The sequence below is a fragment of the Ammodytes marinus genome (assembly GCF_949987685.1).
Source record: "Ammodytes marinus genome assembly, chromosome: 17".
NCBI lineage: Eukaryota > Metazoa > Chordata > Actinopteri > Uranoscopiformes > Ammodytidae > Ammodytes > Ammodytes marinus.
The window spans coordinates 10467948-10488676 of NC_137221.1; the positions used below are offsets into that span (position 1 = coordinate 10467948).

The following is a 20729-nucleotide window of genomic DNA, read 5'->3' on the forward strand; positions in this document are numbered from 1 at the left end:
ATAGGAAAACAGATGAAGAGAGACAGCACATATGGGATCAATGTGGAAGAAGATCAGGCAGGCGACTGAAGACAAAATGCTGTGGCTCAGTGGCACTCACACCAAATGTCTGCCGGATGGAGGTGTCAACAACTTCTCAGAGGTCAGCCAAGGTTTATTTCAACCATTCATGTTCTTAAATAAATCATTATTGTCCTTATAGATCCCCAGGATCAATATAAGTTCAAGTTTAGTTTTGTTCATCATATCCTGAACTTAATTTATAACATGACTGCCACTTGTAATTTACGGTAATATGACGCTTTGTTTGTAGCATCTATCAGTACCTGGTCCACTGGCACATTTAGATATATATTGTAATTTGAACTGTACAGTAGGCAAACATGACAAAAGCTTACAATTACAACATAATCAAAAATCAAGATTGATAGAGATACAGTAAGTATTGGCCAGTAAAATTGATTTACTGGCCATCATCAAAATACCGTAGTTGCTGAGAAAGTTAAGTTGGTCGATGCCACAAATTTGCCTAGATTCTTAGGCTTAACATTTCTTCTTCATTGTACAGGTCATAACATAAACTGTGTTTTGTAATGTTTCTTAATCCTCAAAGTTTCAGATTTTTCAATTGCGGTCTCAGACTTTAAGACCCCAAAGAATGACAGATTTTTTATGTTGTTTTTGATTGACTCTTGATTATTTTTGGAGCATTTGATGTGTTCATGTGCACGAACCAAGTTGTCTTATCTTATCCAACTGAAAATAAAAAAGCTATAATATATAGGCCTATAATAGGCCTAATGAATAGCATACAATTACTCTTAAAATGAACAAGTAGCCCATGGCCCACGTAATTTAAAATTAGAATAAAGAAAAACGATTAAAAATGAAGACTGAAAAGAACATATTGAAAATGTTTTGTCTGACCTACATCTACAAAAAAAAAAAAAAAAAGACCACACTTGCTGCCTCTTGCATCCTGATTTACGAGTCAGCACATTCCATTGTTAAAGACCTGCAGGCAGGGCCGCCTTTATGCACGGGCTTACCTGGGCTGAAGCCCCAGGGCCTACGAAGATCAGGGGCCTCTCAAAAGGTCTCATCTTAATATAGGCCCCTGATCTAAGAAGGCCCCGAACATTGTCATTTAAAACAATAAATTATTGACTGGCTCATGATAGGCCCCTAATCTTCGTAGGGGGCGTATTGAGATCAGGGGCCCATCATGAACCAGTAAAGAAAAAGGAAAAAAAAAATCTCATTATTTTTGGCCTATGAAGATCAAGGGGGCTATCATTCACCAGTACATTTTTGTTATTTTTGTTTAAATAACATTGTTCGGGGCAACGCAGATCAAGGCAGGGCCTATATTGAGTAGAGCCATTAAAAACAAAATGAAAAAATTAAAGAGAGAAGTAGCTTTGGGATAAGGGATTGTTTAAAAAAAATGGAATGCTGACTGACTGGATTTTTTAAACCTGTATATTTTTGTTTCTGCTTTTTGGTATTTCTGTGTCTCCAAATGATTCCAGAAAATAGCTCACATAGGACACACTTGATTTAGCCTTAGTTTTCTTCTCGAAGTGCACCAGATTGATGCATTTTACTACTTTAAAGGTTCAAATTTTTCTTCCGGGGGGGCATGCCCCCGGACCCCCCCTAGAAGGTCCTGGGTCCCCACCGCAGTCTCCTCAATAACTTGGAAAAACACTGTGACCAACCATGTGTGTTTATTTATTAAAGGTCATTAGACCAGGAAGGGGTTTAAGTACATGTTACCTTAACTGATTATTTATTTCATCAATAGGGATATTGTGGTGTAGACAAACATGGCTTTAACTCATCTGTATTGTAAGACCGCCGCCCGGGGGGGCCTACGAAACCTCTCAGCCCCAGGGCCTAGTAGCAGGTAAAGGCAGCCCTGCCTGCAGGAATCAACTACCTGGTCAGACAGAGACAGCGAGAGGCAGGTGTGTGTCTCTTCACTCTACGCGGTGTCTGGTGAAGTGTGTGTAACATTTGTTAGCGAGGAGAGATGTGAGTGAGGTTAGATACACTGAGAGTTGAAACTTTCGAACGCTATACTTTCTTGTTCATTTTTTATGTTCCGAACTTTCCACGGAGATGATGAGCGGTGGCGTCACGCGAACCTTTGGAAATGGAGAAGAGGACACCGGGGCTAACGTGAGTGATGAATAACACTAGCTTAAAGGTTATCCTCCAAAGGGACCTAGGGACGCGTTTTTATAAATAAGGCAGGTTAAAAAAGGCAGGTTAAAAAATGTAGCCTATTTGCTGTAGGCTACTTAATAATAGGCCTACGCTAATAATGACTTAAACCCACTTTAGTTGGACTAACTTTGCTCCGAAAAGAGAGATGTTATTGAGCCATGATTGATTACTTCACCTTTTTGACTATTTGGACTGTAGGCCTACCATTTTGTAAAATTGTGTTGTGCCCATATGAAAATAATTCCACAGATAGCATTTTTACCTGTAAAAATAAACAAATAATAATAATAATGTTTAGGCTATACTTTTTTGAGACTTTAAAGACATTTTGAGTTAAACAGAAATACATTTGTTTTATTTTATTTTTTACGAAACATTTGATGTCACTAAACAATGTAAAATGAAAAAAACAAACCACGTGGAAAAGAGTCTAAACATACTGTACATGTTTTTATTTAGAATTTGAGTGTGGGTCGCCATACAGCCTATATTAAACACATCTGTGTTTTTTCTTGGTCTTTTCAATTAATCTTTGTAATAGCTACATATGTAAATGCAGACAGGACACAACACACTGCATCATGTGACATATAGGTTGAAGCAAATTTGATGATGATGGCAAGATGATCATGGCAAACAACCAACAATATCTTGAACATTATGAGACATAAATCCTGTCTGAATTTGCCCAATATTCTTTGAATTCAATAGTTGTTTTTTGTACGTTTTGAATACATCTTTTATATGAAATAGCAGCCGTGACTGCTACTTTTTGCATGAGTTGAGAGACACTTGCTGTTAGTTTTCATTGACTTCTCCCACAGTGGCTGACTATCTGCATCACTGTGTACATAGCACTTTCACTCCAACTTGCACACACTTTCTACTGCCTTAGAGAAATCATTGTGGTATGTGTCTACACAGTAGAGCAAAGCCAACACACAGCAGTGGTTTCTCTTGCACGGCATAACGTAACTTGTTAAAGAATGGACTGATATGATGGAACAAGTGAAGCATCGACGCCCTACTACGTCAAAAGCTATTAGAAGTAAATTAAATAATTATACCTTCCAGGCAGGGCTGTATGCTTATTTTTTTAGGTGGTAGCACTGGTGCTAGCAAGCAAAAAAATTCAGTAGCACAAAAATAAATTTGGTAGCACACAAAGTATGAAAACTTGCATAACCTTAACCCTTGCATTTCACTGTAATTACCTTTGAGCCTGTCATCTTGGTCTCATTTGAGATTCTCAATTAATATTATATCCTAGTGTGTGCAGTAATAATTGTAGAATAATTAATAGGGGCGCACTGATTGTAATTTAGACAAAATAATCTAACATGCCAATTGCAATTTTTTGCTGATTCAGAATTATTTTTCCCCATAAAAATATAAAAATAATATCTATATCCTACATATAATTATTATATTAATAATAATAATGATAATAATTTTTTTTTTTAGAAAATGTCCTTGTTAATTAAAACCAAACATTAAACATAGCCTATTAAATAAATAAGTATACATATTGGTACAATTTAGGATAAATTAAATAGGTTGTTGTGAATGTGTTGGAAGTTGTTCTTCAGTGGCTTATTTCAAACGTTGTTTTTAGACTACTGTTGACTGCTCTCTGCAGCTGAATGAGTTGCCTTTTTAGCTAGACCACTGCAGGGCTGTGAAGCGCTAACTTCCTGTTCTTACCAGCTTCAAAATAAAAGTCAACTCACGTTTGGCTAGTAACAGGCTTTTAACGTGAAGGCGCACAGGAAATGTTCTGTTTGCACACGTATTCATCATCGCACGTGATCAATTTCAGTAGCAAATGCGATCAAAACTGTCGCACTGTACAGCCCTGCTTCCAGGCATGTTTTAATTGCTTAAAAATATGTGTTACATTTTAAGCCTTTCTGGAACTTCCTTTAGTGAATCCTTTGTTAGGGCTCCAATGACAAAACAATTGACCTGACACCCTGGAAGCTAGATTTAAAAATAATACAATTCCAGGAGAGTTCCAAATAACTCAGAAAGTGCTGTGACTAGTTGGTCGAGTATTTAAATGGCAGTATCTTCCTTTTTTCTGCACCAAACTTATTTCAGTAAGATGTATCTGTCTGCAAAACCTGTTATTTCAGTTTGTTAAACAGTGTTGTCAATGCACACTTCCTTGGAGATACCAAAGGCCAGTACCTTCTTACCAAAGTGGCATGAATACGAATGTGTCATATGGAAGGTCAAATATTGCACAACTTTTTTATCATGGTTTCATTAAGTCATTGGCCTAAACAGCTGAGGGTTTGGGCCAATGTAAGTGTCACAGTAATGTCCTGCCATAACGGCACATGAATGAACAGATCACTTGATCAAACAGACATCTGGCAGGTAGAGAAGGAAAACATAGTCATGCCTGGAAAAAAACATACACTGCGAATGAATTTCTGGCAGCTGCTAGCTTTGATGTGCTCTAACTGTCATTAGAATTATAATAAAGTAATTATGGGAGGGGTTTCAGACCTTTACAGTTCGGAGGGCAAATGTTCTTATCTGTCAAACAGTAAATAAGGGCTCCATACAAAGGAACCTTAAGAGACTTGGGTTTGATAATTCACTAGTTCTTTTACGCAGTGTCAGGGTTGTACCAAAATGGCAGGCCAGAACCCAATAGCGCGACAACAAACAGTTCAGGTATTGCAACAAAGTTTAATAAGGAATCAAACCAGGTGGTAGCGAGGCAACAAGTCCAAGAGGGGCAGGCAAAGGGATAATCCGAAATCCAAAAAGGCTGGGTCAAAACACGAATAGGCGGGCAGGTAAACAGGCAGGAATTCAGAATGGCTGGAGAGCAATGTAACACAAAGACAATCTGGCAGGGAACTGAGGGAATGAACCGGTATATATACTGTGGGGCTAATAGCTGATGGGGAGCAGGTGAGTGTGGTTAGGCCAGGTGGAAGTAATCAGCAGGGAGTGCAGAGCAGGGGGGAGTGGCCGGGTCTGAAATGACAAGAGAGTTAATATGGGAACAGACAAGTGACAAAAAACTAAATTGTGGCTGAAGTAGTGACACGCAGAAATTACACTTTTGAAGCATTTTTTAGTCGCTGTGATCACACTGTAAACTTGAGCCATTTTCTACAGGGAAAATTATTGTATCATTTTCACATTTAGAAGTCAAATCGTTTTTTTATTGAGAGTTGACTGAAATTTAGGTTAAATGTGGGCTCTGTTATTGCTTGAGAACGTTCTGAAAAAAGCAAGAACTGTTTTGGCGGCAACTCAACAATATAATTAAAATAGCTTAGCTGTTGTGGATTTGTTTTTGTCTGTACAGTATACTTACTTGTCTACGTAACAGAGATCCACTCCAAGCCTTTGTTTGTGGGACAGAAATTGTTAAATGGCATGTTTGCACTGCTCAGACATCAATAGAAGGATACGCAACTCTATTTATACAAATAATTTGATAAACAACAGGGTGTTTAGTACACACCTGCACACGTCTGAAGTTTGATCTTCACATAAAAAATAAGGAAACACGCATAAAAAACCAAGCTGTATGTGTGACACAATGTCAAACATTTAGAATATTATAGACAAGGGATGAAACAATAAATAACTTGTCACGTCAAATATGATAGCACTAAGAAGTTAGAACCATACCATTTTGATATTATTTCTCAATAAAAGAATCAAATTGAAATTCATTAACCAACTATCAAAATAGTTGTTAAAGAATATTCTGGCTGTTGACTGACATTTTTGCAGCTCTAGATCACAACAATGAATATCCATTACCAAAAGGTTCATTTGTGATTTAAATAGCCGTCACAAAATATACACTTAAAACGGTAATGGAAAAACACAAAAGTTATGGTAATGATTTAAAACCATTTCAGCCCAACTTAACCTATGAAATGTCAGATGTCAGTTTGAGACACATGGAAACACACATGTTGAGGATGAACATAGTTGGACTGTGGCATTTGGCTTTTGTTTGCACAGTTTTGTTTACACTGCACACACTCACTGTGACTGCTATATAAATACGCTTCATTAATCTTCCTTACATAACTGTTACCACACATTCCTCAGAGTCCTGCTACCTACCACTGTCACTATGTGGCAGAGGAATAAAGCCTTCTTTATTCCACTATTTTATCTCTTGGTCACTTATTGTCCTAAGTAGCTAAGGCAGCACAGGTAAAAGTGATTTACAGAGTAATAAGAATATAGTAAAGGTAAAACATTGACAATTAAAAATATTACAAAATGCAGAAGTACAGGCAAGAGAAACAAAAGTTAGACAAACGTTTTCATGATTAAATTAGATAAACAAAAATATAAAATAAAAGAGCACAAGAAATATTCAAATTTAGATGCACAGATACTGAGGCAAAGGTGAAATGAAGGTGTTTGTTTTTTCATAAAGCTCAGCTGAAAAGATCCTTATTTGTTTGTTTAGCCATTTTTAGTGTGCATTTTAGCGTGCAAATGCTAATTAGAAAAGTGTTTTTAGCTTTGTCCTGAAGTAGTAAAAGTTTGGGCTTGTCTTATAATTTTTGGTAGTTTATTCTAGGTCAGTGTTGCGTGATAATATATGTAACACTGACCTGCAAAGACCTGGACAAGTAAATCAGATTTTAGTGTTTATATGTTATGTATCCATCCATTTGTGTTAAGGTTTAACCTAGTCACATATTTAATCCAAAAGATAATTTGATGAAGACAATAGCCTGGTTCCTGATCTTTGAATTGTCGCCCTGTTAAATGATTTGACAAATTCAAATAAAATGTGTCCATACTGTTTTTTCACTCTGATAATCAAACTATATAGATAATACATGGCAAAATGTTGTATACTTTAGAGTCAACATTTATAATCCTCTCTTTTCCGGACTGTGTATAATCTAATCGGGGAAATGTTCCTTCCAGTCCTTTTCCATTGTGTATGTGGCATAGCTGTCCTGTAGGGGAGGCTAACAACTATGTACCTCCTTGGGTAGGCACTGTAGCTCTTTGACTGGAGAACAATCTGGAGGGAAAAAGGGGTTGGGCAGCTGGTGCAGCCTCACCCAGCCATGTAAGGAAAGACAGGCAACCGTGTCTTCCCACGCACTTGGTCACACAGACACAGACAGTCTGGATCACAACTGAACTGAACATCATCTGGAAGAGTCCCGGACACCTTTCGTCTACCCAGGTAGATATCAGATTGATCCTGTGAGAGATAAAGTAAAGGGTTTGCATTCGGGTTTGTTCTCTGGGAAGTGAATGATGGTACCTGAGGTTGTAGTTTCGTCTGCTTCATGAATGAGTGTTTAGTTTTATGATTAATTTGGGTATGTTGTCATAGTGACCTTTCCATACAAATATAACAGGGCTAGTCTCCAACACAGATATAACTCTTCCTCAAAGAGATACTTCAGAAAAGAGCTCTTCAATAGTGGATTTTTAAAGTGTTTGAAGCAGGAGAAAGTCGATAGTTTAATTTGCCTAATAATCTTTATTAAACAAGATATAACTCACACTAGCTAAACTGACGTAGGCCCTAATAATGCATACAAGGTTTTTAATAAAAAATTGTTTTATTAAAGTTAATCATTAGAAACCGAATATGCTGGAGTATGATTTCATGGATTATGTTTTTGGAATATGTTCTTTTTAAAATGTGCAATGCACTGTGTTATGACTTACAACAAAGAGCTGATAGTGTTGTCTTATATAATCAAGAGACTTTTGTGTGGAGAAATAAACTGTGAACAGGTTAGATTTGACATTAATGTCACCTGTAAAATCCCCTGTTCCAATGTTAACCCGGGGATGTTAACTTGACCTCTTCTATGAAGCCTCATTGCAGAATGGTAATATTTGTGACTGGTGGGGGCTGTGCGGCCATTGGCCACTTTCGTAGCAAACGTCCGCCGATAACAATAGGTTGTAAAACGTATTGGTGCAAAATAAATTGGCCAAACCAATTAATTGATGGACCTCTATTTCAGAAAGTTAAATACAAAAAGAGACATTACCATTGGCCATTCTTGGAAAAGGATGTTTTTTACAGTAGGCAAGGCACTGAAGACAAACATGATTTTGTTCAGTCTGTATTTTTCTAACTTAGTCTACATTAGATGTTATCTGCCGCAGACCACGCAAATGCAGAAATTGCCCTTGAGTTTGTAGGCTACTTTAAAGTAGTGTGCCAACTTTAAAGTAGCAACACTACCTATTATTTGTCAGAGTCACCTCCCATTAGTAAGTTTCTTCTCGAGGAGTGACACAGTAATTGTTGTATTTGTGACGCATACAGTTGGCATCCATCATAAGGTAAGTGTTTATAATTAACATGTGGCGTGTGATGGTTTGGAACAGTTCTTGCTGAGATCCCCGAGTTACTATGTTGTTTTAAGTCTGTATTGGCTTTTCTTAACATTCATAGCCGCATTGCCTGGCCATTGAATAACTTTGTTTTGACTGCACTCAGAGATGGATGGATTTCACACTTTGCTGTGATCTCTATTGGCACTTGGGAAAGGAATTTAGATTCTGGTGTTGGTGCAACATGCGTAGCTACCATCTCTGAATAAACACAGAAATTCTCATTTTGATAGAGAAATGTTACAAATAGATTTAAGTTATGTCTGGTTGGTTGATACTTTATACATTTTCATCATCATATCAGTAAATTATATCACCTCAAAATCGCTGAACATGAGTCATGTTGGACAGATGAGTAGCTGGTTGTTTATATATTATCTGCAGGTCTAATCCATTAAGGGTGATCTGATCTGTAGTGTTATTATGGATTTCTTTTTCTCAGAACTGACTGTCAGCGATATTATAAAATGATATATCTTCTCTTTCGTTACACTATTCCAGACACACATTGTTTTTCTTTACTCTGAGCTATACATATTTTGTATTGCATGTCTGCTCAGTTTTAAATTCCTTAGTTTTGATACATTTAGTTTATTTTTTATTCATAAACTAACCACATATTAATAAGTCATCAAAACAGAATGCCAAACATTTACCTTTTTCCAGTATGTCAATCATGAGGATTTGCTGTTTGTCTTGGTTTGATATGGTGGTAACTGAACACATTTGGATTTTAGGAGGAAAAAAAACATTTAAAGATATTTTTTTCCATTATGGCCTTACATTATAGATGAAACCATACGCTTGTGTAAAAAAAAACATTAAAAAGAATTGTTGTTGTAGCCTAACTGTACTTCACTCAGTATATTATTGATTTGCACTCTACTGCACTTTACATTGAAAGCCTTAATGGTACTCTGGACATTACTGGAACCAGTACTTAGGTGTTACGCAGGAGTAGAAATGTGTTGGAACCTTTGGTACTGGTCCATCCTCTTGCTCTGTTATCTGTACGACACAAACAGGACATTAGAAACAGAAAACTCTCTTGCTCATTTAAATATATTAAGTGTAAAAAAGATATATTGAATAGGTGCGTCCAGTGGCAGACTATTCATGAAAAAATGTCATTTTGAGTTTGGATTTTTTGCGGTGCCTCCATGTAAACAAATTTAAGGGGTTTCATTGCAATACAGTACATTCATTTAATGTTACATGGTTTTTGCAGTAGAACGCTTTTTACGGTGCCATGCCATAACTGTCTTTTGATCTTGTCGAACTCAAGACAATTTAAGCGAAACATGGATTCTTATCTAGGACGGTGAATCAATCAACTGTAATGGAACACCGGTAAACACCCCAATTATGGTATTGATATGATCTCTAAAGTAATTCTCATCTGATCCATTTAACATGGAGACAGACTTTTCAGACATTAGTTGTATAAACATGAATCGTGCCATATAGGTCAGGATATGTAACACAAAAAAAACAGGTTACACCTACTATAGGATATGACCTAGAAATTAAATTCAAGTGTTCCCTGAGCTGCATGGACATGCCTGGAGGAGCAGCATCCACAAGACCCTCCCAGGTTGTCCTTATACTGGAGGGTAAACACACCACAGATAAAAGAGCTAACACGTCAATAGGTTAATTATAAGTATGAGTTTGCACACGTCTGAGGGATAATGGATTAGAACAAAGCAGAAGAAGGTATCAAGTTGAGGGGATGGCTATACCCTGTTTACTTCACATCACCTTCATATACACATATTCATAATCGGAAACATTTTCTTACTTAAGTCTGTTTTTCTTGTAAAACTTCTTACACAGAGTTAGACGTTTTACGTCTGGACTGACAACAGTTACAAGTTGCTGATGTGTTAATTGGACAGGCCAGGACTGTGAAAGAATTTGATGAGTCAATGTTAAATTTCACCTTGGAACATGATCAGATGAACTGACTATTTGGCCTGTAATGAATAAATAACCGTTAAACAGATTAGCATCTTTTGAAGGAGTGGTTCATAGTCAGTCTCGCTTCGATCGATAATTTGTTCTCATAGTGATGTCCAGTTGACCTTTGCAATAAGTGATGGTCCGAGTAAATAATGCAGAAAACTCTAGTTGTTCAGCATTCAGTGTATACACCATCACTATACTATCTGATAGTGCAAAATTGTCTGCAGTCTGCAGTTTACCATTTCTTTTTGGTTTGTCCCAAATGTGCTGCTGTTGCTGTTTTTTTACACACATCAAATGCAACACAGATTTTTCCCAGGGAGGGAGGAAACTCCTTTAAGGCATTCAGTATAGTACATGAACAAGCTTGAACCTTTTAATGTGCTGAACTCAAGCAAACAAACTTCATTCGACCCGATTTGACTTTTTAAGGCACTTTTAAGAATCGATTTCAGTCCCAAAACGTACCTTTTAGATTAGTTACAAATAACTTTAGTGAGAAGCTGTGAGCGATTTTACAGTTGTCTTTGTTTTGAGACTCTGTGTGAATGTCAGCCACATGCCTGATATATAAACAAGTCTATGGAGTGGTTACCAAAGTAGCACAGAAGAATAGCGTGCGGTGATGTGCAGAACATTGTGTACACTACTAAACGCCTCCCAGGGCGTGTCTGTCCCACGATCCTCCGTGTGTCTCTCCTCGAGAGGAGCCCTCAAGCGATCGCTCCCTCAGATCACAGCGAGAAGGTTGGCCTGCTTGTGTCTGCCTCGGCTCTGATTGTTATCAGGAGTCACATTCACACACAGAAGAACTGCCACTCAGACTAAACCATTTACCCTTTGAATGGCGATTCCTTACGTAAGAAACCAAATATTTTACACACATGAGACCAACTGGGTTGCCCCTTGTTGGCTGAATGTGTGGCAGCATGACTAATGATTGGTATTCACAAAAACTGTTTCCACCCATTCACATACATGTTTCTCCTATGTGTCACAGTTGCACGCATACACACACCCAAACAGAACATAACATTTTAAAGCATACTTTGTATTGTCTTAAGTATGTGTCTATTTCAGTCATTTTCATGAAGTATAATAGGAATCTTACACCAAACAATGCTGTGCACACAGTTAGTTATACACACATACTCTCATTAAAGCCCAATGGGATTCCTTTTTCATAGTACCATTTAGATTTGTAAGCATTTTTGAATACAAATGATCTCCTAATGGGTGAAACAAAGCATTTGGCTTCAGTGTTGTCTATTCTGCTCCACTGGAAGTGATGCATTTACCGATTATACTAAACAGAGATGAACAAATGTACTTTGTTACTATTCTGCAGAAGTTTCATGATTCATCATGATCTGCAGGCATCACATGATTGTTGATTGCTTATAATATCATAACATGTGCAACAGACGGAATTGTTTAATTATGGGCCTCTGTGAATGGTGTTACTCTGTTGTCTAATTGTCAGATAGAGTTGTAACATTCAGCAAATTTGCTGATGAGTTCCTTTTTCAATTTGATGTGGCACTTAATGTGTGTCTGGATGACTGCACTGCCATGGTTCCTGGAAGCCAGATACAGTAAAGGACTTTTCCCAGGAAAGGAGTGGTTGAATAAATTAAGTCTGTTTGTTTTTTTAAAGTTTTCTTAAATGATAAACACTTCCAAGGTATAAGCTACGGGTTACAGGCTCACGTGTGGTGTTTCTGATTCATGTGCCTGTCAAAATTATTGTTTCTACTTTGCAGTCACATGTGAAGCTTTCAACAGACTGTGGTATGCGGAGAACGTAATGGTGCCTTTTTGTCATTCCTGCACTGTCTGTAAACACAGGTGTCATTCTGGCAGGGGAGCATTTTAAGGCGTGTAAAGTCGCTCCATTAAGAGTACAATTGGAACATCAAAGTGTTGTATGATAAAATGTTCCTGCCGTTTACTGGGTGGCATCTATGGAACAACAAGGCGGCATTAAAACGAGATGTTAGAGGGCACAGGGCAAGTACTGGTAGGGTGTGCATGTGAAATAGCATGCAAGGTTAAATTAATGAGACAAAGAAGATTCGTGGCCTCCTTTAACATGATTTAAGACCGTGGAGCGACAACATCTGTTTCTCTCGAATTTTATGTACTATGCAAGGGTATTACCTGCCTGAGAAACTAGTAAAAATACCTCTCTTACTGTAAATAAAAAAGCAGGTTCTGAAAAATGCACTTTATGAGTCAAGTTTTATAATTTGAACCAGTCTTGCGCTGTTGAGCGTTCGCTGTAAACACCTTGATACACCACAGTTATATTACGTAGAAGAAAAAAACTATTAAACTTGCAACACTTTAGTCACGTAGAGGATTTTTTGCTACTTTTTTTCTTTCTCGCTTTTAGTTTTAGCTCAGCCTTTATGATGATAAGTTATCAAAATAATGCTTTGGGTGTTTTCAGGACTCTCTTTTATTCCCACCAAATACTATAGACTTGCATTAAAAACACAAACAATAACTGAACTCCATAACCTTAATACTGAAAAACCAAATCAACCGTAACTCCCTAACCCTAAGACTCAACAATCACACAACCTAACAACCTAAAACAATCAACAAGGGAGTTAAGGTAATTACCGTCAAACATCCACAGGACATGTTGTACGTGTGTATTTCAGGTGTTAAACGTCTGATAGTTTGCAATCTAATTTACGTTGCAGCTGACGCCCACGTAAAGTTTTATTTAGGTCACTGACGATAGCACGCACACCAGCACCACATCTGCCTTTATCCTCATGCGTTGTAGGGTGGAGCCACATGTGTATCCTCCAACTGAAATGTAAATCATTTGTCAAAGGGCTAAATGTTTGGATTTATAGGCACATCAATGAATGGAGGTATTATGGGGCCATACATCGACCTACTCAAATGGGTGTTTCGAAAGAGAATCATGTAAAGTCAAAACAAGTATTTTATCTTGCATCTTTTGAGGTATAAATTTTGTCTGTTTAGCAACAAATTCTTAAATTTCATATACTGTCATGTAATTATTCACTTTTTCTTAAATTCTTTGTTTGTCTCGTAACTTTTGAAATGTTTTCACGATTTGAAAAGTTATGTTATTGCCTTATTATAGCCTACATTTGGCTATTTACAGTAGATCTCAAATCAAATCAAACAAATCAATAGCACTGGCTTATAACGTGAATTTTGACTACATAGTTTCGATACCCATAGAAAAACATCACCACAGTCACTATCAAGGAATGTTATCAGAAAGATATGATTAGTCACTAAATGAGCTATAAAAAAATATAAAAGAAAAGCTTGCACTTCTTCAAAACAGCTTATGATCAACATATAAGGGAGCTATAAAGAACAAAAGTACATATAGAATACAATGGAGTACACATGCCTTCTGTAAAGAGTACAATAGTATAGAATAAACAGCCAATCCTAATTCAACAATGACCAAACTATTTTCTGCAAATACTTTGCTTTTTAAAGTGAAGTTGTCACAGCATAGCTACATGACTTAATGATTCTCACATGATCTGCCTTTGTTGTTAAGGAGACAAAGTTTAGTAGAGTGTGACTCAGTGTTCCCGGATTTTTTGACTGTTTTTATTTTTGGATGCCACATGGTTAGACTTATTATATTTTCTCCAGTGAGTGGAGTGGACTGTTTGGTCATAATCACAAGACCTTGCCCCTGTGGATTCAATGGAAATGTTTCCTCAGTGTTGGTTGCTAGGCTTTACTTTCGTACTGTGTGTGGCATCCACTGAGGAACGTTACTATGGGGAAGTTGTATGGCTAAAGGGGGTACTTTTAGCCATAAAACTTCCCCATAGTGACGTTTTTCCCTTTGCTACACCCACTTTCCCACTGTTTACTTTCATTTTGAGCCCCTCTCCTTTCACGTCATTGGTTGTCTTTCTCGTAATCCCCACATCTCCATTTAGTCATTCAGTTCTCTCTTGTGCTCTCATCTTTCATTTCAGGACCGATACAGACGGCATAGACTCACTCGACAAGAACAGGATCAGTCGGGCTGCACTTCCAAGCAGCACAGCAACAAGGTACAAAATGAAAGAGGAAAAGAATTTGTGTCATGTTGTTTACTAAATGATTTGAAACAAAGCGTGGGATGGTACATTAACTAAATGTCTTTCTTTGTGTATCTGAATGTAGGAGAGCAGCATAGCAGTAGTTCTGCCACAGAAACCAGAGGAGCAGAAAGAAACATTTGAACGCATCACTCGTACAGAAGAGAAAGTGGAAATAATTAAGGTATGTGAGCCTGTTTTTATGTAATTGTTTGTTTATATAGTTCAGTGTGTGTGTGTGTATGAGCCAGTAAAACCTTCATGCTAATCTGACACAATCCCACCATTGTGTTATCCAGGTTTACCTTGACCCACATTTTGAGCCCGTAGAGAGTGTCAGGATGCTGACCGACGAGGTGTCGCAGATTCAGGAGGTCAGTGTGTGACACAGCAACACAGCCGCATTTAGACAATGAGTCATCATTCAACTGCTAGTGTGCGTGTGTGTCTCTTTTAGGATTATGATAAAGTGGCTGGGTTGCAAGGGGAAAAGGGCATAGTAGTGATTCTTCATAACAGACGTTTTTTTAATGCATAATGTGTTTTTTCTCCTAGGTGAGGTACTCTCTGAAGACTCTCAGAGAGCAGATGGCCGCAAGGCAGAACAAAAACAACAACAAGGTACACAGCATCTTTTAATGAAAGTTGAAAGTTGATAATTTGGTTATAAAATGAATGAATTGGCAGCATTTGTGATACTGGATTTCGCATTTAATGCTAAACATTTGCTGGTAGTAGCTTCTCCACTGTGAGGATTTGCTGATTTTCATTTATTTAACATATTCATTCATTCCTTTATTTTTCTTTTATTATTATTTTAAATTGTGTAAACGAAACAGTACAAACAAGAGGAAACCTTGTTGAGATGACCTGCGAGGCCTCCTCTACTTGTCATTAGCACTTCACTGATATAAGATAGAACCAAATTGTGTTTTGATAAAAATCCTTTTCCTTTTATTCGCTTGTGTCATATTTAGTTTCTCCCGGATCTTCTCAGTCACTAATATTTGTTCATTTAACAAATTAAAGTAGAAATAAAGCACTAACTCCACTAATCAGCCGTTGCTCTCTTCTTCAGTATCCAGCCAATGGCTTCAGCTTGCCCGGCAGCCCAACGACAGTCACCAATGGCAACACTGTTTTCTTTGAGTCAAGCACTCATGTAAGCTAATCACATTTCAGCTTTCTCTAATTTCTTCAGTGGGGTGTTTGCCGTGGCTTTTAGGACCAGTTTAATAGTATTGATCAATGGGAAATGGGAGAAGCCACTTTCAGTTGAAACTAGTTTAAATGCATTCAAATTTGTATATTCATGACAGGCATACAATTCATAATAGCCCTCCAGCTGTTTCACACTCACACCAGCCAACGGCCTGCTGTTCCAAAAACAATGGTGCAAGCCTCTGATGTCGAAGCTAACCACACACACATAGCGCAAGGGCTCACTTACATCCTGCCTAACATTGTACACACACACACACACACACACACACACACACACACACACACACACACACACACACACACACACACACACACACACACACACACACACACACACACACACACACACACACACACACACACACACACACACACACACACACACACACATAATATTGAATTTCTCATGCATTATTCTGCACATCTTTACCATCATCTCCTGTAACATAGCACCCTTATCTACCAAGGAGTAGTGTTGGAGCTGGGAGGGAGTATGTGTGTTTTGTAGTCATCCATACCAAGTGACCTGTATGTGTGCCATTTAGCTATAAGCTATGGTCAATTTACACTGCCCTCCATTCTAAATGGTCTCAGATTATACAGTACAGCAATGCAAAGTGCATTGTTTTCCTGGGAAACAAGATTATCCCCAATATTATCTCTGAACAATTAACATCCAGCTTCTTGTCTAAAGGCTTGTTAGTTTGTTTTTAACGTCCCGCTAGACCAAACAACCTTTTTAACAAGTACCAAATGACCTATCAGCAGCATCTCTTTATTTGTGTGTTAGCTCCTGCCTGGCCCTCAGGTTAATGTAGCATGCCAGATTAACCCTAATTGAGAATGTCACTCTCTGTCTGCCTGCGCTCTCAGGTTGAGGATAATCAGGAGGAGTGTGTGCGGCTCAGGGAGGCGACCAAGCGTCTGTACGCTCAGCTGAAGGACATGGAGAAGAGGCACCAGGAGGAGAGGGAGAGACTGCAGGTCTGTCTCAGAGAATGAGTAACATGACACCATTTCCTGTTTGCTGCTATGACTCACTCCCCTGCTGCTCTCTCGTTCCCTTAATCATCCTCATCATCTGTCCGTCTTATTTTTGGATGTCATCCCTCATACTGTGAATGTGGAGTGTGTTTGGTTTCTCTTTGCTCTACTGTGCATTCATTCGTCAGGTTGTATAGGGACACAAGATTAAAGATTAAGTAATTGTTGACAATATAAAGGAGAAACAGAGCAAATGTATGAGACCACCGCAGCGATTTGTAACACATACTCTATACTGAACAGTTAACAGATACAGACGCAAAGACTTGAACCATAGAAGGGGCATGTCAGTAAAGCACATTTTTTAGAAGAAGTCTTATCAAACAACATCAGTAAAAACTACTCCTTGACTATCGGTGTAAAGAAATGTTCAAACTTAAAGGATCATTTCAGTAAAATGGAAAAAGTATTAGTCAAACTATCTGTTGTTATCATTCCTTATAGTTTACACTACTTGCTGTTGTGCAAATAGGGAGTATGATGACATCTCAGGGGCACTCACAGTTTAGATAATCTGTTACCATCAGCTAGTTTTAAAACATTGTCTCTTATCTATTTTATCTAACAAATGGCCAACACTTTTTAAATAAGAGACAAGTTGTAATATACTAGACTTGTCCTGCACACCAATAGCCCTCCTACTCTAGTGTTTTCACCTATTTTGTCTTTGTCTATCTAGACCTCTTATTAGGTCAGTGTAGAAGTTTTCAGATTTCACTTGACTGACATCTCTTTCACCCTTCTGTTGGTTTTGTTGTACCTATATGGGCGGGACAACTTCACATTGCATAATTCCATAACTACTTGTTTATATAGTATTTATAGTTATTTCTCTCTTGCTCCTCTCACAGGCAGAGACTGATGAGTATCGTACCTACCTGTCGGAGCAGTCTTCACGGCTGCACAGCGCTGAGGAGAAGGCGGAGGAGAAGGGTCAGAAGGTGGAGGAGCTGCAGAGGCTGCTGGGAAGCATGGAGATCGAGAGCGGTGTCCTCAGAGACAAAATGGCGGCAGGGGAGGCAGAGATGCTGAAGCTTAAAACAGACAAGGAGGAAGGGGACAAGAAGGAGAAGAGGTGAGATGAGAAACAAAGCGACGAACAAGAAGTGCAATCACTGGGGCGCCCTTAGCTCAGTTGGTAGGGCGTCCCCCCCATGGGCCTCGGCCAGCAGCGGACCCGGGTTCGATTCCAGCCCGCGGTCGTTCTCTGCATGTCACCCCCCTCTCTGCCCCATTTCAACTCTGTCTCTACACTATCAATAAAGCATAAAAATGCCAAAAAAATATCTTAAAAAAAAGAAGTGCAATCACTGGCCCCAATTACTTAGGTTTCAAAATATTAAAAAAATTCCTTTGATTATCTCCTAACAACTGGCAACCAGGGTGTAAAATCCAAATCTTACAAATAGTTCCCCTAGTCAAAATGACAAAAAAACATTACTTACTTTATTATTGTATAATGAGCTTTTAGTTTGACAGAGTTGTTGTGTGTTTGCAGGAGTAAAGAGCTGGAGAAGGAGTTGGCAATCCTGAAGGAGAAGATTCATCACCTTGATGACATGTTGAAGTGTCAGCAGAGGAAAGTCCGCCACATGATCGAACAGGTATTTATGCACACACACACACACACACACACACACACACACACACACACACACACACACACACACACACACACACACACACACACACACACACACACACACACACACACACAATGCAAATGAGCTCTCCGGTGCCGACAAATGCAAAGGAAGTCATTATTAGGGAAATTAGATTTTGAGCAGGCTGACAAATAAAGCGTTATTGATTTGAGGGAGTGGAGCCAGGCGGGAATTGAGTGGTGAAACAGAAACTCACTTTTCATAAATATGTGATGCTGCTTCCACTCCTGTTAGAAAAGGTGTTTCACCTAAGTGTCTCACATTGTTCATTTTTGTTGTGTTTTGTTTATAAAACAGCTGCAGAACTCTCGAACAGTCATCCAAGAGAGAGATCGAGTCATCGGAGATCTGGAGGAGAAGGTGTCTTTCCTGGAAGCTGAGGTCAGGAGCTTCATCTAACTGCAGTTAGAATCTGAATTAATCCACTAAAGGCTTGGGCCTGCTTAAATGTATTATTGCTATGATGACGAAAGTTTACTGTGACATCAATATGTATTTCATTATTTGTGTTTTTTAGTTCAGAATGTGTTAAAGCTAAACGCATCATACATTTCTAAATAGTCTAAACACTTCTATCAACTTAAAGCTGAAAAGTTGTCCTGACAGGTCATACAACTGCTCTGTAATTATTATTTTTTACCCCTTTCCGTCTGCAGAACAGAGAAATGCATCACCACATGGAGTATTTCCTTGCTGGCCGGGACCCTCCGCCCATGACATCCACTGAGAAAAAGCCAGAGATTGTCTACAGGTGAAAAATCACTTCCCAATTTCCATTTCTGATCACTTTGTTATTCACAGTAAGAAGCTGAATTCTCAGAGAGGATGTGTGTCTACCAGTCATACTATAGTATCGTCAAATGTCCAAGTAAACTTCAAAATATGAATTTTTTTATTTTCCCCCTCTGTACAGTAAAGAACTCACGCCGTCATCACATTCCAACAAGGCGCTCCCTTTCATCAAAGTCATTGAGATCAAGTCCTGAATGGATCGTCAACCAAAGGAATGACCTCAAGTAAAATACAGTGTAAATATATATTTAACAACATACCAGTACATAAAACATATGTCACTAGTCTGACTTAACAGACACCATGGTAAGAAAGCACATTGGTTGTTAGTGACTCAAAGTTGCATTTGAGAGGGTTCTGCAATCAGTCTCAATGGCTCTGTCAGTTTTAGACTGAATGTAAAGGAAAGTCAAAATACATTAATGGGAGGATCCAACGCTTTGAGGAATCCTTGAGAGGAGACAAGGTAGAAGCTTCGCAATACGAATTATGATTTCTTAGACACTGACAAAAATCTGCAGTATGTACTTTGTCAGCATGTCTTTAAGAAGAATTGGTTCAGTAAAAGACTGTGTTGTATAGTTTTTCACCAACTCTTTTTTTCTGAAGCCAAAATAAGCTGTTTCAACAGATCTGTGTAAAAAAAAGTAGGTTCAAGAGTAAAAGCTGTTTTGTTATTAATTGTAATGTCTGTTACATGTACACATGTACAAATAATTATTGTGTCGAGTGTTTTCAGCACTTCCTCTTCCTACAGCCTACTGGACCAGGGTTCAGGGTCAGATTCCTCAGTGCTTTGCACCACATAGCCAATGGCAGCCTGCCATTGGCTATTACCAAGATGAAATGTAATTTATGTTAACTTCAATTATATTTCTGACATTAGAGTGAGTCTAATTAATAAGTGTGATCTTCCTATTTTATATATTAGAATCTTGATCTTTTTTTAGTTATGCTGGAAAATATCTGTAGAGGCTACTCATAGAGTTAGAGGCTAATTGATACTGAAATTTTAATTATTTCCATGCTGTCACATGCTTCCTCAACACCCTTATAATATATCCTGTTGTGGGCTAATAAGTTGAATATTTAATATCGATAACACTGACTGATAAACTTACATATTTATCAATTGTTTGCATGGATTTTTTTTCTGTAAAAATCTTTCCGTCCAGAATGGACCTTTTTGTAAAGTGAGTAACGATTTACTGTGAACTTTTAGATAGATACTTTGAAGTTTGTCCTTATATTGTAGAGTTTGTTAGATTTTATTTCAATATAATAAAATGCCCTTAGATCGACTCATTTGTCGTTCTTGTGAGGTTTTACAAAC

The 20729-nt window shown here is 38.1% G+C and overlaps 1 protein-coding gene across 3 annotated transcripts; it reads left to right on the top strand.

Moving 5' to 3' along the window:
* Window positions 1–1985: 1985 nt before the first annotated feature.
* tuft1b (tuftelin 1b) lies at window positions 1986–20702 on the top strand. Of its 3 annotated transcripts, none has more exons than XM_080045173.1 (12): window positions 1986–2184; window positions 14568–14645; window positions 14758–14856; window positions 14972–15046; window positions 15228–15293; window positions 15751–15834; window positions 16770–16880; window positions 17792–18015; window positions 18439–18544; window positions 18902–18985; window positions 19261–19355; window positions 19518–20701. In XM_080045173.1, the coding sequence occupies exons 1-12, from the start codon at window positions 2125–2127 to the stop codon at window positions 19588–19590; spliced, it is 1155 nt and encodes a 384-aa protein (XP_079901299.1). In that variant the 5' UTR covers window positions 1986–2124; the 3' UTR covers window positions 19591–20701. The 3 variants fall into 3 exon arrangements, with proteins under 3 accessions (XP_079901299.1, XP_079901300.1, XP_079901301.1); XM_080045175.1 differs by lacking the exon at window positions 1986–2184 and adding an exon at window positions 7295–7432; XM_080045174.1 differs by lacking the exon at window positions 15751–15834 and having other exon boundaries at window positions 19518–20702.
* Window positions 20703–20729: the final 27 nt, after the last annotated feature.